This window comes from Linepithema humile, chromosome 2 (assembly GCF_040581485.1).
Source record: "Linepithema humile isolate Giens D197 chromosome 2, Lhum_UNIL_v1.0, whole genome shotgun sequence".
Classification (NCBI taxonomy): domain Eukaryota; kingdom Metazoa; phylum Arthropoda; class Insecta; order Hymenoptera; family Formicidae; genus Linepithema; species Linepithema humile.
This window is the reverse complement of record NC_090129.1, coordinates 19,867,084-19,882,448: the sequence shown is the minus strand read 5'-3', so window position 1 is coordinate 19,882,448 and position 15,365 is coordinate 19,867,084. Positions and strand designations below refer to the sequence as shown.

General features: G+C 43.5%; 2 protein-coding genes across 2 annotated transcripts; one reads left to right on the top strand and one right to left on the bottom strand.

The window, feature by feature from the left end:
• The first annotated feature begins 110 nt into the window (after nt 1–110).
• Nucleotides 111–5,841, top strand: LOC105679076 (uncharacterized). Its single transcript, XM_012378858.2, has 5 exons — nt 111–1,964; nt 2,251–2,409; nt 2,666–2,842; nt 3,163–3,636; nt 4,105–5,841. The coding sequence occupies exons 1-5, from the start codon at nt 393–395 to the stop codon at nt 4,411–4,413; spliced, it is 2,691 nt and encodes an 896-aa protein (XP_012234281.1). The 5' UTR covers nt 111–392; the 3' UTR covers nt 4,414–5,841.
• 14-3-3epsilon (tyrosine 3-monooxygenase/tryptophan 5-monooxygenase activation protein epsilon) lies at nt 4,616–14,821 on the bottom strand. The gene is made up of 4 exons (XM_012378866.2): nt 14,503–14,821; nt 9,516–9,822; nt 8,805–9,148; nt 4,616–7,895 (listed from the first exon to the last, which is right to left on the bottom strand). Exons 1-4 carry the CDS (start codon nt 14,564–14,566, stop codon nt 7,840–7,842), a joined length of 771 nt encoding a protein of 256 aa, XP_012234289.1. The 5' UTR covers nt 14,567–14,821; the 3' UTR covers nt 4,616–7,839.
• Between the last annotated feature and the right edge of the window lie 544 nt (nt 14,822–15,365).

Genomic DNA, 15,365 nt, shown 5'->3' with positions numbered 1-15,365 from the left:
ATCCTATTATTCATAAATCTCCTTGAATTCGATTTTTCCTCCAATTTTATTTTAACCAATTAAATTTGATCATGCTTTTAGGATAATTTTTAAACGAATCGTGAAAATTCAAGAACACAAGCTTGGCAAAGTAACGAATTCAGTCAGCAAGTTGCGTGCGCATGAGCTACATTATACAAATATCAAAACAAATAATATTAATGTCACAGATAAAAGTCACGAACAAGTCAAGGCAAGCAGCAATAGAATCGCGGGCGTGTAGTTGATAATTATTTCTTTGCTTCCGCAGATCGTACAAAGTGCAATTGTAACAAACGCTCTTTTTATACAATTTTAGTGAATAATGCAAATTATTCATAGTGAATTATTCATAGTGGATTCATAGCGACGCGATGGTGAAGCGCAAGCATAAAAGACGACTGCGACAGAAGACCAAATTTCAGAAAACCTTCCGAGAAAATGCCGGTTCGAAGAATCGTGATGAAGAAAGCGACGCGTCCGTTCAACGTTCTCCGGAAGCGGTGCTGTACGAATCGCCACACAGGGATCTGCTGTGCAACGAGAAGCTCAGTCCTGAGATTATCCCGAAACGATCGAGAATAAGATTACTGAGAGCGAAAGCCTACGAAGACGACGCGGAAGTTGAAGATGAGATCGCCGCGCGGAATATTGAACTGTCGAATTCGAGTTTACTCAAGCGTCACGAGTCGAAGTGCAATTACAAACACGATATTAAATCTACAAGTGATTTTCCACATTTGGAAGACTATCCCAAGCGTGACATTGGCGGATCAGTCGTTGGCGAGACGTTTGATTCAGCGAACTGTTATTCGTTCCGTTCGTTATTTTTAAAAAAGGAACAAAGCAGCGATAAAAGCGCGGACGATGCGCCTAAAAATATTTCGCAATTGCCGACATTTTACTCCGACTTGGAATCCCGATTGCGCAATAATATATACATTTTTACGGGCGACGTTTCGGCACACGCAAATTCCGATAGAAAGAATGGCGGACGATCTTTCGAGAAAAGATCGCAGCAGGAGGATCGCTGTAAGCCTGAAACAATAAAGAGTTTTTATTCATTGGACAAGGCGCTTTCGATAAATAATGATTTAATCTGTCAGAATAATTATCTCGAGAAACAGCCATCGGCGATCATCGCTAGTCATTTCACTGTGAAGAAGTCTTCGTCGATCGCGGACTTGCAGAGCGAGTCGCTCGACAGATTTATACTCGCTAGATCATCACTCTGCGAATCCGTCGAAAGAAACGATGGATTGCGAGATAAAGCAGACAAGAGTAGGAAACGCAGATCGGATAACAATGAGCGATTCGACGCCGAGACGTTCGGCGAACGTGTCACAAATTGGCACGAGCTCGGGAAGATTTTCTCGTATTTGTGGCGAATAACCAAGAAGCTACGCGGCCAAGACACAGAGCGTGGTGCGTCCTTTATAACCAAGTACAAGAAATTCATCGATGACCGATGGCGCTCTTGCACCTCCACCACGACCTTATCGTCGGTGTCCACGTTCCTCGCGCCCTCGCCATTACCGAGTGACGCAAATAACGACGGAAACCCGATTACCTATCGATCCCTGCTCGCGAAAGAAGATCGCGAGTCCAAAGAATCGGACTTGGAAACGGAGAATATCGAATACTTCGGGATTCAATCGGGATCCACGACGCCCTGCAGCGGATCACCGCCGCCGGCAAAACGCTGCCGAACAACCCTGACGTTCGAGGACGAGACGGTGGAAGAGCAGAGGCAACCGGCGAATCGAGCGGAAATTACGGATCCCTTCTTTAAAAAAGGAAGGAAGAGCGAGGAACGCTCGTTTCCGCTAAATTTGCCGTCGTGCGAAGAAACGCCGCACTGGAACATTCCGAAATCGACCTTCCTTCCTGACGTCGACCCGTCCGCTGTGCCCGATTACGATAATTGCGAAAACGCACAGCAACAAGTAACGCCTCGTTCGCGCATTTTGATACATGATTTTGCTTTTCGAATACTCGGAATTTTTTCGTTCTAAAATACGTAGTTTTCAATTCATATGCATTCCTCTGTTTAATATTAGACTTACAGAATTTTGGTAAAAATATATCGTTATTTCTTCAATTTTTGCTTTTAGATTGCTATACTTTAAGAAACACAATAAAAAAGTACTCTTTAAGTCATATACATTGATACTTATTCTTTATTTTATAAACATACTTATCTTTATTTCTATATATTTTTTGAACAATTAGAAGAGATATCAAGATGACGCCTATAAACAGGGTATGTCACGAAGCACTGCTACGACACGAAACTCTCGAGACCGAAGAAACGTGCCCCGCGCGATAATTACATGGATGATTGCTCTCTGCATGTGGCTAAAAAGGAAGCTGCTGCATCTACTAAATAGCGTAAGTTTCTTGGAATAGATTCAAGATTATTATCTCACAAGGAAGAATATTAATAGATACGTGTTTATAAATAATATTAATCACAGAGTGCCATGCCATTATCGCGCTATTATTTAAGAATGGATTCCTGATATAATTTGGACTATAAATAATGCGATGGCGGCAGAAAATTCTATAGATAAATTATTTATTATTTAACATGAGTTTTTCTAATATTTTCATTCACTTCAAGTGATTTAAATCAATTCTTTTTCAGGCTTACAGGAAAGTACAGATGATAAACTCATTTTTAACAAAAAAATCTCCTCGGACGAAGAATCTCTCGGAGGAAGAACGAATTAATTATCTGGTAACGACGTTGCATTTTGAAAACGAGAAGACGCTGTGCGCACTGTCGGTGAAAATGACACGACTTTCAACAGATCTCGTTCAGGTAAATGTTTCAAATCAAACCGAGCCGACTGATTAAAACTATAGTTTTGCGTTCGGTTTTGTCAGTGTTTGAGATTCATGGATAATTTTTTTATCAAATTGGACGCATTAAAAAATATATTTTATAAGATATACATCTTCACATTCTTTATTTCTTAAAATTAAGATAGATTCTTTTCGTATCCAGAATGTGAAATCAAGTCTTTGTGTCAATCTTTGCTTCGCTGAAAAACAGAACAGATCAAAACGAAAACAAATCTATCATAATAACAAGAGAATGTTTATATCGTACAATAATATATTTTTTTACTTGTGTTGCAGATACGAACGAGCATTGAAACCGAAATGAACGTCCTTCGTGAAGCCAATAAAAAAATAGTCGAGAACAATGCAACGATGATGCAGGAGTTGAAAAAATTGCACGAAATATTGGAGAAAATGCAATCAAAATCCCCGCAATCGATTCCCTTATCCTCTTCGTTCCCTTCCTATCCTCCGCCTCCTCCCCCGCCGCCTCTTCCTCTGTCCGTCCCGCCATCCTCCTTGACATTTCCCCTGAAAACACAGGACTCAAAATTAACAATGTATGGATCACCACCCTGTCTTCAGCCCCTTTCTTCAGCATCCGTGCAATCAACGATGTCGTTGACACAACCGACAACTCCCAATAGCAGTAAAAGTAACAAAATCAGTACGCCTACAAGGAAGTGCTTCACGCCGTCGTCCAACAGGCCGCGCATCACCGTCGAGGATCTCCTGAAAGTCACCTTAAGAAAAGCTCCTCAAAGTGCCAAGGTACTTGAACAAAGATTGATTACTCTGCAGAAACTAATTAACTGATTAAGAAAATCCTGATAAAACTCCGCAAATTAGCAAGAAACGCCACCTATCACCTGCTATCTATCATCATCACTGCGATAAGAGCACAAATATAATCTCTATGATGATTATACATATCTTACAGTTAGATATATTTTACGAGATTACGCTTCCTTAATTCTAGAATTTAAATTCGATTAGAATTTGTTACAAATTAAATAAACTTTTAAATGCATGGCTCGATAATAAAAATCATAAAAAAATTATTTTAATAAATTTAAATTATCTTGCCAAAAAATAGTCTTAAGATTAATCTGAAAATTGCTTAGAAAGAAAAAATTTGATCCGCAAAAGTTGTAACATCTTGGCTTCTGAACCTCAGAATAAATTTTCTTCACATTTCCCTTTTGATCTTTCGATAACCAAGAAAATTTTTCATTTTAGGAAAATAGACGAAACTCTATACAAGGTCCGGCCGTGTCTCTGGAGATGCTGCGCAACGTGAAGCTCAAATCTACCAAACGCAGATCTTGTGATCAGACCGGAAGATCACCGAGAAGCCGAATCATGAAAAATCGAACCGCGTCGAATATCAATCTTTCGCCGATTCTAACTGGATCAGAACAGAATCTGGAACGAATTTTACGACAGGTAAAACTGACCCGACCGAGGAGACTTATCATCGAATCGAGTAGCTTCCAGGATGATTTCGTGAAGGAGACGCAGTCACTCGAAACGCTAACGCACAGTTAGTCGCAATCTAGATTTGATCAATTCTAGTATCAAAAAATTTCTCATTTTTAATTGTCTAAAATTTCAATTAACCGAAGACGTATCACAATTCGTGGTATAAAACTCTGAAGAGCTCTGAGCTCATTGTTTTAAATAGTTTCTCCACAATTGGCTGGCTGAGAACTTAAAGCGACGTTTTTAATATAAAATTATACCCAAAGCATAGATTCGTAATTACTTTATTTGTAGCTTTCATGTGTGTGGTTTTACAGAAAAAAGATTGTATCCGGTGTAATCGCATCGATTGTAATACAGAGCGTAAGAATGCATGCGGATCCAAAAAACGCAAAAATTGGCTTCTCCGAACGATGATGAATCGTGTCGCTTCGCTTTATTATTCGCTCATAACGATCAATTCAATTCACAAGTGCCGAACTCCCTTCAAATAACAATAACGCAAGCATTATGATAAAAATACGCTGTTTAGAATCGAAAATTTCGAACGCATGCAGCAACGAAAGAGCGAGATCGGACAGATTCAAGGATGTTCGTAAATAAAATTTACATTATTTTGGAAATGGATCTGAATAGCCTCTCCGACCTACATCCTGTGAACGAACGATCAAGTTGAGAATTCATCGGCATTCAGAGACTTGTCATCATTCGTTGCTACTTCCTCCTTTCTTCGATACGCGTTTACGCGCCCAAATTTCTCAAAAAACGCAATTTGCCGCACAGAATACACGCCATGTACGTGAAATATATTCATATGCATTACATATGTATCTACATACGCACATAAACGTATGTACATACATATGCTCGTGCGTTTTACAGCCTGCGACGGCATCCGTCGCGCTCCGCAAGTTCTTAACTTAGAGCTTTGTTTACCTTGCATACGATTTTTCGCGCGATTTAATCTCCTCGGTTATAAGCGACTCGATATCATCATATACTCGAGTTGATTCTGCACGCCGCTCGGATGATCCCTCGCGTCGAGATTATTTCTTTTTTTTTTTTGGGTTTCTTTTCGTTTTTTTTTTATCCTACTTATTACGCTCTTACAATTACATTCGCAAATATGCTTACTTATTTTACGCGAGAGCCGGTTGATATTACTTTGAGTTTATTCCTCATAACGTATCATTTGTAACATGATTATCGATTTTTTTTTTTATTGTTACAATACCTAAATACAGGGGCACGATGGACACCAATTTTTTTTCTGCTTTTCTTCCGCGCCGAGTTTGCGATCCGCGCTTTTTCCCGCCGGATTTATCACTCCCTTCGTGTTGTTAAAACGCCTCGCTTCTTTGCTGCGCTTAAAATTCGGCGTCTCCGGTATCATCGTCTCCTCTCCGTCGCGATATCAGCGAGAAAACTGAGCGAGCTTAAATGGATTTTGGTAGTTCTAGCTCTATAGTAAGTAGATAAGTTTAATACGTAAAATGGTCGATAATTCTAGCTAAAGCCTTGCCTCGCCGGTCTGAAGAAAGGATATCATTTTTTTTTGTTTTGTGTTTTGCACTGTAAATCTACAATCCCGATAGAGACTCCTTATTACAAGAAGAACAATGGAATGTGTGTCTCAACGTAAAAATCGTAAAAGTCGATGGAATGGCTCGTCCATGGATCAGCGAATGGATAATTACAAACACGGATCGACTATCGTCTATCCGGATGGAAAAGACGAAGATACAGAGAGATGTATGGTCTGTCTATCTGTACGCGCGTGTGTGTGTGTGTGTTTCTGTATGTCTGTATAGAGTGTATGTACGTGTGTGCGGGTGGAAAAAGTCGGGGTACAGTCATTTATTCTGTCACTTCTTATACCACAGCAATCGATATTAGTTTACACAACGGGCGTATGAAAACGTACAACCACATTACAGACTAGCTAGATAGTTACTTGTTTGCTGTGAGTAACGTAATGCTAAAGAGGCTCACCTACGATAACGTAATCTTTTCATCTTTTTTTCCCCTTCTTTCTTTCGTTTTTTTTTTTTTTTCCTTTTTTTCCCGCTGTCAATTACGCGACGCCGCGCGTCGCGAGCTGACGCGATGAAGACGCGCTCGCTTTGGAAAGATGCGCCAGGGATCAACGTAATCGAGAGATCGCGCCGGAATTTCGATGATGCACTTCGGTTTCTCACTCATTGCTAATCTCCTTCGCGACATGATCTCCTTCTGCGAGAGCTCACTATCTGGCGAACGATGTTATTGCATTTGAAAAGGTACAGAGGGGGGAGAGAAGGGGGGGGAAGGGCGGCAGCGGCGGCAATCGAAATAAGCATGTTCCTTCGTCTTCGGTTCGGCGGTTGCCAAAAATTCACGCGTCTTAGTTTTTCTTTTCTTCTTTTTTTTTTTTTTTCTTTTTTTTTCTTTAGGACTATAATATTACATTCATATATTAGTTGTCGCCGAAAGTACATATGTTGTTACAGAATACTAGCTCGAAAGCAAGATATCTGCCTTGACAATTGGCAATGAAGGCGCCGCCGTTATTTCCGTAAAGAGAGAGAGAGAGAGAGATAGATAAAAGAAAAAAAATAGTGAGAGACAAGGGCAAACGTCTTGAAACGAATCGATTTACACTAAATTTACACGCATACGCTAACACCGTAGCAATTACTTCGCAAATACGAGACTGTGCGCGCAGTAAAAAAGCGAGATTTGAAAAAAATGGGCGGGGCGGGGAGGGGGGCGAAGTGCAAGAAACTGACGAGCGGATTGACGAGGGATGTAAAGACAGACGAATGTATAAGCGTGTCTCGAGACTGACGAGTTCGAGCGATCTGTGCGCTGTACTTTTTTTTTTTATCTTCTGTTACTGCGGAGACATGCATGGGACACATAATTCGTTCTCACTCGCTCGGAAGGATCGGTGGCGAATTTACATAGACGTGTAATCCAAAATGTGGTGCACTGGAATCAGAGGGAGGAGGGGGGGGGGGGGGGCGCTCGCGAGACCGTCAACCGCACGTGAAAATTTCAGACGTATGCAAAGTGCAAATACAGCGTTTCCTCTCGATACGCAAAAACGGGGCAATTAAAAAGTGTCTCTCCTAAATGCTTTTGCAGTCTCTCTATTTACCGCAGGGTGCGTGTCCTTTTCTTTCCGTTACTTTCCGCGTGCTCTGTAACTCAATTGTAGTATAGTGTGTACGTTATAATGTAGATTAAAACGCAACCGAATGGCTTATTTATTATTATGTTTGTTATCGCTGCTGATACTTGCTGCTGCTGCTGCTTTGTATTTTTTTTTTTTAGAGTAACCGTACAAGTGCGCGCTTTTAAGAGCCACGCAAATTTCTAAAGATCTCCCCTTCCCACCCCGAACTGCCACCTGCTGAATTGGTTTTTTTTTCTTTTGCTTACGAGTTATTAAGAGTTTTTTTCTTGTATCTCAGTTTTATATGCGCAAGATAACACTCACTACAGCTAAAGTTACGATACGTCCTGATCTTCCACGTCTTGCAGCTGCTCCTTTTGTTCGGCTTCACCTGTACAACAAACGTATGTTACATTAGTATTAATCATCCAGGCGAATGCGACACTAAACAAATTAAACAACATGTTTTGACAATTAAAGTTCAAATAGCAAGATTGATTTAAGGGCAGTAAAGTAGCTTTAGGTGAAATAGTAACTTTGTGACGAATCACTCATTGTCCAATCGTTTTAACGCGGTAACAATTGTTCGAGGACGCTCACCGGGTACAAGCATGCTGCGGGGACGTTAGGGAAAAGGGTGTATCTACGTTCAGGCATCGTGGGTATCGATAGCGCTATCGCCTTGCTGATCAGACTCGGATTCTAAATTACAAAACAATGATTCTGTGTTCGAAGATTGCGTGCAACTTCACTTCTTACAATTCGGCTAAAAACGAGAGACTGCAAACGGCAGTATAAATAGAAATTTGCGGGATGGAGAACAGGATACTGCGTTTTACTATTCATTTTATAAACCCCTTGGAGGAATCGATAGTTGTGAAAAGCGTAACGAACACTTTTATGTATATTATAATAACTAGTTCAGTGATATATAGGGTGTCCCACAACTGGTGACCTTACTTTTAATAACAAGTTTCTACTACAAGAGTAGTTTTCAAAGCGCGGAATGATTAAAGGGAAAGGTTCACTTTCGAAAATCAGCCTCGAGGAGAAAAGGAATTATGTAATCGCAAGTGGTCGAGAGGAAAAGCGCATCGCTTCTGGGACACCCTAGATAAATTGCGTGAGATGAGAGTATTCCAGATAAGATCGTCCTACCACAATGCATGATATTCGCTCGCGTATCGATCGGGCAGGCGCGCGCGCGGGCGGGGTATATGTCGTGCAACGCATTCTAGCGTAATCAAAACACATCCCTAACGGCGATTTTGCCCTTTGTAAGTAAGTGGGACACACTAACCGTCTCCCTGCATATCCGACGTCCACAGAGTAAGGTTATCCCTGAGGAGTTGCATTATGAGGGTGGAATCTTTGTAGCTCTCTTCGGACAGCGTGTCCAGCTCGGCGATCGCGTCGTCGAAGGCCGCCTTCGCTAAACGGCATGCTCTGTCAGGACTATTGAGAATTTCGTAGTAGAACACGGAGAAGTTGAGCGCTAATCCCAGGCGGATGGGATGGGTCGGTGGGAGCTCCGTCATGGCGATGTCGCTCGCAGCTTTGTAAGCCACCAGGGAATTCTCCGCCGCTTCCTTCCTGTCGTTACCGATGGCGAACTCTGCCAAGTAACGGTGATAATCGCCCTTCCTGAACACGCATTAACAGCAAATTAGTACAATTTTCCAAGTCACTTATTTCTAAAGTAATGATATAAATATCAGGCAATTTAACAATGAAAAAAGTACTAATGAATAAAAACGAGAATGTAAAGTATGTCAACAATTGATTTAGATTGTTTTCGAACACAAAAGATATCCATTAGAGGCCATAATCTGATATGAACTCTTAATTGAATCATTAATTATATCATTCTAGCGTAATTGTATTTCCAATACCGCCTGCTGGCACAATTTTTATGACCGATATATCTTTATCTCGCTGAAAAACTTCAATTTAGTTCAAACAAGTTTTAGAAGATTATTTGGTATTAAAGTACTCTCTAAAAGATTGTTACATTTTATAATAGAAGACTTTGGATTCCCCTGTGGAGGCGCACGGTATCAGATGCTTGTCCAAGACGCCGAGGATGTCGGCGCAAATATCCCTGAGCTCCTTTTCCACTTGAGATCGATACTGACGAATCATTTCTAGTTTTCCTTCGGCGCCCTTATTCTCTTCCTTCTGTTCGATGCTTGAGATTATTCTCCAGGATGCTCTCCTGGCGCCGATAACATTTTTGTATGCCACCGAGAGAAGATTCCTTTCTTCGACGGTGAGCTCTACGTCCAACGAAGCCACCTTCTTCATCGCCTCTACCATCTCTGCAAAATGTCGACAGGCATGAGAACGATATATTTCAACATTTATATGCATATTTATTACAGAGGATTAAAAATGTTATCGTCATGTACCAAAAATTTGCACAGAAATTACTTTTATACAACAAAGTTTAACAAGCAACTTTTTAACATTAAACGAATTATAAAAGCATTTATGTTATATAAATATGAATTTCGTATAACAAAAATTATTCTCAGAAAAGCAGAAATTATTTTCTGTAAAATAAATATTATTTCAACGTGTCATCTTTCAATTTTTCTACGTGTTAATGCATTTTTGCAATTACATTTTTATCTGCTCGTATAACATTTAATTATATAACATTTAACCTACTCATTTTTATCTGCTCATGTAATATTAATAATCTTCCACTTTAAATAACAAAATATCTCAAAAATGAAGTTCTTAGATTATCAAAATTGCTACGTTAAAGATAACAATGTTCCAGAACAATTTCATATAGGCAGCACAGTTTTATCACACATCAGTTTGACAAACAATGAAACCTGTCGAGAGTAATTTTACACTCTATATCTTTTTAAACGTGCTTCTTTCTCTCTCCTCCTATATTTATCAAAGTTCAGGCTATCGAAGGACTCCTCGTAAATCACAGCAGCGAAATGAACTCCGTATCGCTTGTGAACCTGTTCGCTTAAATGGCGTATGGACGTTTGGCCTATAAAATGTTACGTGCCCATCGCGGATGAAACGATAGCGCCGAGTACCTTTGGAATAAAGGGGATGAACGCGCCAGTATATATTAATCGACTGCCCCTTGAACTTTGCACGGAAGTAACTAATACGTATTTATCGGTTCGAGTATATTCGCTCAGAAGCGTGGATTGTTTAGCCTTCATGCGTTTCTATCGAGTGCCCACTTGATTTCTGTCGTTTTCAACTGGCGAGAGATTCAACTGGCAAATCTTTCAATAGAAATATATATTGCATAGAGTAAACGCTAACAAATATTGAAATTCAAACATTCAAATATTGAAATTAAATTTATAGAAGCAGACAAAAAAGATTAGTCAATCAGCATGAAGGGTGTTTAAGAGGCTTTTAAATATTAAAAAGCAAATATTAAAAAGTTACATAAAATCTTTAAAGTGCAATGAATTGTAAATCCCCGTCCATAAACTTGAACGTCGAGGCCTGCAAATGTTACAGACGGTATTGGAAACAAATTGATGATACAACAATGACGATTACATATGCGAATCGGAAAAGGCCTGACTGCAAGTTGATATTCCCATTCGAAGCGCGAGCTTGAATTCCAGAAACCTTTCATCCTCTGTTAATCCGCGCTCGCTCACACTTGGCGCGCTTAAAATGGCACAGGCGTACCTCTCGCGAAGAGAGGAAGAAAAGGAGGAAGAATGTGGCAGCTAAACTCTCTGAAACCTGGAGACCCATAATAAACGACGGCGGTGAGGACGACACGCGTAGATCGATGCGTGGATCAATGCGTCGCACGCACCGATGTATCCCGGTCTTTAGTGTCAAGTTAAATACGAGGTGGCTTCAAGTTCATGGGGGGTGAATGTGACGTAAAGCGGGCGTTACAATGAACAAGGTATACGTATGTCAGTCGAGGTGTGCAGCAACGTGGGATAGCGGCCAGATCAATACTTTCCTTCTGCTAACCACCCTCTCTCCCCCCCTGTTCTGGCCTCCTCCTCCTCTCGCCACCTTCTCTCACCCCCTTCGCTCACCCTGCGCCCGTTCCGCGACTAAACTCACCCTTCTTCTTCTATCTCTTTCTTTCAATATCTATCAAATTCGTCTCTCCTTTTCCTCCTACACGTCCTGGGAGTCACCGCTGTTCCGGCCAGCATCGATTACGCCAATATCGGTTAGGTAATCTTGATTAGCCAATCTTGACCGAATTTTCAGGTAAACTCCGTGTTACAGGTAGTAATCTGATTAGAAAGGGATAGTGCGGCCCGCCGATCCGGAATTACTTCGTGACCTTGTCGAGCCTAATAGTCCTTAATACTTGCTCTAATTACGAATAACATTCGGAGTGGAAAGTGCTTTCGGGAAAAACTCGAAAGTGACGTTTGAATGCAAATTTTTCACCGCGAGCTTCTCCAATAAAGTATTAAAACTGTCAGCAATCACTAGAAACGTAAAATCTAGCGAGAGTTTCTAGACGACTAGAGGCGACAGGTTGAATCGATTTCCAGTTCAGCGATTACTGCGATCAATTTTCTGCGTACAACATCGAAATACCGATCCTTCACTTTCAAAGGATATTCCGAGAGAAAAAAGGAACGCGACTTTTAAAATTAAAATTCTTAATTTAGTGCGATTGACGTTTAACCAATTAAAAGTGATTTCATGTTGAAAACAGCATTCATTAATTGGAGCGGTTCTGAAGTGAAGGAAACGAAGAGACTCGCCAATTAAAGTGGCTTTATGGAAGAAACAAAGATTCCTTAATCAGCGCCGACGTGTCGTGCGAGATTTCTCAATCTCATTAGACAGATCAGCAAATTTGCAGTCTCGCTTTAATGCGGATTTATATGAATGACAAAGGAAATATGAAGCGTTACAACATTATTCGGAAAAGGCTCTCATCTTCCGACTCTTTCGCAATAAAATTCTCATTAATCTTATCGCGGATGAAATTCACTTTCTTGTGCAACGCCCAGTACATTCCGATGAACGCAACCCCCCCGGGGTCCATGCACCTCTCCCTACCTTCGCAGTCAAATGCGAATAAGTCACACGGAATGAATGCATTCCCACGCACGGTAGGAAAAGGAGGGAAGAAGGAGGGAATCGCCGGAGCGGGGAAATTTAGCCGGTGCTTCGGAATTCCCGCGAGAAAGATGCGTGGCGGCGCGCCGAAACGCGCGACATAGGATGGAGAAATTTGACCGTCCCTCCTCCCCCCGCCGTCACTTCTTCATCCTCGCCCGTCCGCCGCTCTCGTCCGCTCCCTCCTCGCTCGTTCGATTGTTCCCTTCCCCCGCCCCTGCGCTCGGCGGCGAACACGCGTTTTGCTTTCGCCAGAAGTGGATTTGTGAATCGGCTTGTACTTTTTATTACCGGAAGGCGCAATGACAGGCGCTACGTAGTAGCGGCGTAATCGATACGAGTGCCGACGCTCGGCGATGTAATCGCGCAAATCCCGCGACGTTCGCACGTTCGCATCGATATCAAAAATATCGTGTCAGAAGGCGTTTTTGGGCAGAGCCGGGCGCGTTACCGAACCCGCGCCGCCGAGCAGGAGGAAGGACTCCGTGAAAAAATGCGCCAAATCCGTGATTCGCAGGGATCATTTTACGTTCGAGAACCTGAAACTTGACGAATCACAGATTAATGCACAATCGGGATGCGACGAGGAGAGATCAATGAAAATGCGCGGCAACAGTCCCCCGTCCGTCCGTCCATCCATCCGTAAGATTCGTTTTACCTGCGGCTCGCAGAGCGAACCTCGCGGAGAGGCGCGCGGACTCGCCTCGTTCGTCGCGAAAGAGGATTTCGATCGCTCAATTAGCGAACGATCCGAAACAAATCCGTAATCAGCGGATCCTAAGAGAAGATCTAGTTTCCCGCCCGTCCTCGCTCGACTTGGCACGCGAAACTTGGACTCGGAGATGGAAATCGGAGAGGAGAGCCCCGGATGAGGAGGAAGAAGAGGAGGAGGACACCGGCCATTCTCTCGCAGTCTCGGTCGATCGGTTCTCGAGCTGGCGATTTTCTCCGCACGCATTCAAGGCCAGATGCCACGAGTGGAGCACGCGAGTCACTACGTGCGCCCACCCGCTCTCGCTCGGCACGGCTCGATTCGCTCGCCCGTAGTAATAACCCGCCGGCGATTAGCGTAGACGCCTCACGCCGTGTCGCGCCGCTCCGTGCGTGCCTATGCGTCACAGTCGTCACGCCGTTCAGGAGAAACGTACTTCGTCGGCTTATCTGCTGAGACCGAGGGGGGCCCCGGCGACGGCGGTGAGGAAGAACAATCGAGCTAGAGCATGAGAGTACGCCTAGCAACCGCGTGCTATCGCGCGCGTCGTTCCCCGACAGAGTATGAGAGAGAGAGAGAGAGAGAGAGAGAGAGAGAGAGAGAGAGAGAGAGAGAGACAGAGAGGCAGAGAGAGAAAGAGAGAGAAGGGAGGTGGGGGAGAGGAGAAGACGACAAGCGCGACGAAAACGACGTTCATCATGCGTACGCCTTGTCGGAACCCGGATTCACGGCCGGATTCCGGGGGAACGGACGAACGGTTCGGGCGGGCGGGCCTCGCCGGATCGACCGCCGGGAATGACACGAGTCGATATCGCGTCCTCCGCCGCCGCCGCCGCCGCCGCTGCCGCCACCACAAAGGAACGCCGCGTCGGCTACGGGTACGCCGTTAACGATCGGCGTTTCGAGTTTCGCGGTCACGCCGCGAATTTTGACAGATCTAGACGCGAAAACGGATGTCGGGAGGATAACCGCGAAAGGTTAATCGTCAGATCCACCGGGGAGGGGGAGGGGGGAAGGCGAACGTTCTTCCCGGCAAGACGCCGAGGCGCACGATCGAGGACGACGATCGGCGTGCGATCGGCAACGTGAGGGCTTGACGCGTGAATTGACGCGTTGCACACGAAGGAGAGGGTATTGGTCGGGTCGGCCGGCTGGGTCCCGTCCTGCCGGAAAAATATCTACTCACCGTCATAGCGTTCCGCTTGCTCGGCCAGTTTCGCCTTGTAAACGTTGTCCTCCCGTTCCGACATCTCGGATGATCGCAGATTTCACGGGTGCGTAATCGAGAAACGCTCACGGGGAGAAAACGCGCGCACGAAATGCTCGTCGGCACGACCGTCCGAAATACGCACGAAGCACCGCTCCTCGAGACGTACAGCCACTCGCAAGCTCACTGACCAAGATGGCGGCGCCCGCCAACAATCGAAAGCAGTTCCCTGTGTCTCGCGCAGCAGCTCTGCGGATGGACTCCGCTCGCCATGCGCTCGCGTCGTGTATTACTACGCCCGTGACGTCATCCGCCGCCGCCGCCGCCGTCGCCTCCACCGTCCTGATAGCGCATGATCCGCCGCACCGAACCGACTTGGACAAATATCCTGTCCCACTGCGAAATATATCCAGTCGTTCGCGTCGTACATACATCCGTTACCCATGCAATAAATTCGTTTATGCAAATTGTAAAAACTTCCTCGTGCCTCCATCTTTCACAGTCACCTTTTCGCAAAACCGTTCGCGGCGGAAACCAGGAACGTGGAATGCGAACCGAGAAACCAGATGATGAAATTTCAACAACATCGAAGATCTATTTTTCCCTTCTCTCGTTCGACGATTTTGGTTAAATCATTTGAGCAACTAGCATTTGATTCAAGTGTTTGGTATATTTACAAACACCGGAAAAGAATTTTCCAATTTTACGAAACAAGCGAAACAAAAGTTGACGCAAACTGATACAATCTTTGATCGAAAGAAATCAAACATTACTTATAAAATATTTTACAACAAATTCACGATCACTAATTAGTGTTACATTTAGCTTCGTTAATCGATTCG

Coding starts and splice junctions, on each gene's coding strand:
- LOC105679076 (XM_012378858.2), top strand. CDS start 393: ATGGTGAAGCGCAAGCATAAAAGACGACTGCGACAGAAGACCAAATTT. Junction 2,843..3,162: donor TTTCAACAGATCTCGTTCAG/GTAAATGTTTCA, acceptor CTTGTGTTGCAG/ATACGAACGAGCATTGAAAC. Junction 3,637..4,104: donor AAGCTCCTCAAAGTGCCAAG/GTACTTGAACAA, acceptor TTTTCATTTTAG/GAAAATAGACGAAACTCTAT.
- 14-3-3epsilon (XM_012378866.2), bottom strand. CDS start 14,566: ATGTCGGAACGGGAGGACAACGTTTACAAGGCGAAACTGGCCGAGCAA. Junction 9,823..14,502: donor GCAAGCGGAACGCTATGACG/GTGAGTAGATAT, acceptor GACATTTTGCAG/AGATGGTAGAGGCGATGAAG. Junction 9,149..9,515: donor AAAGTCTTCTATTATAAAAT/GTAACAATCTTT, acceptor ATGCGTGTTCAG/GAAGGGCGATTATCACCGTT.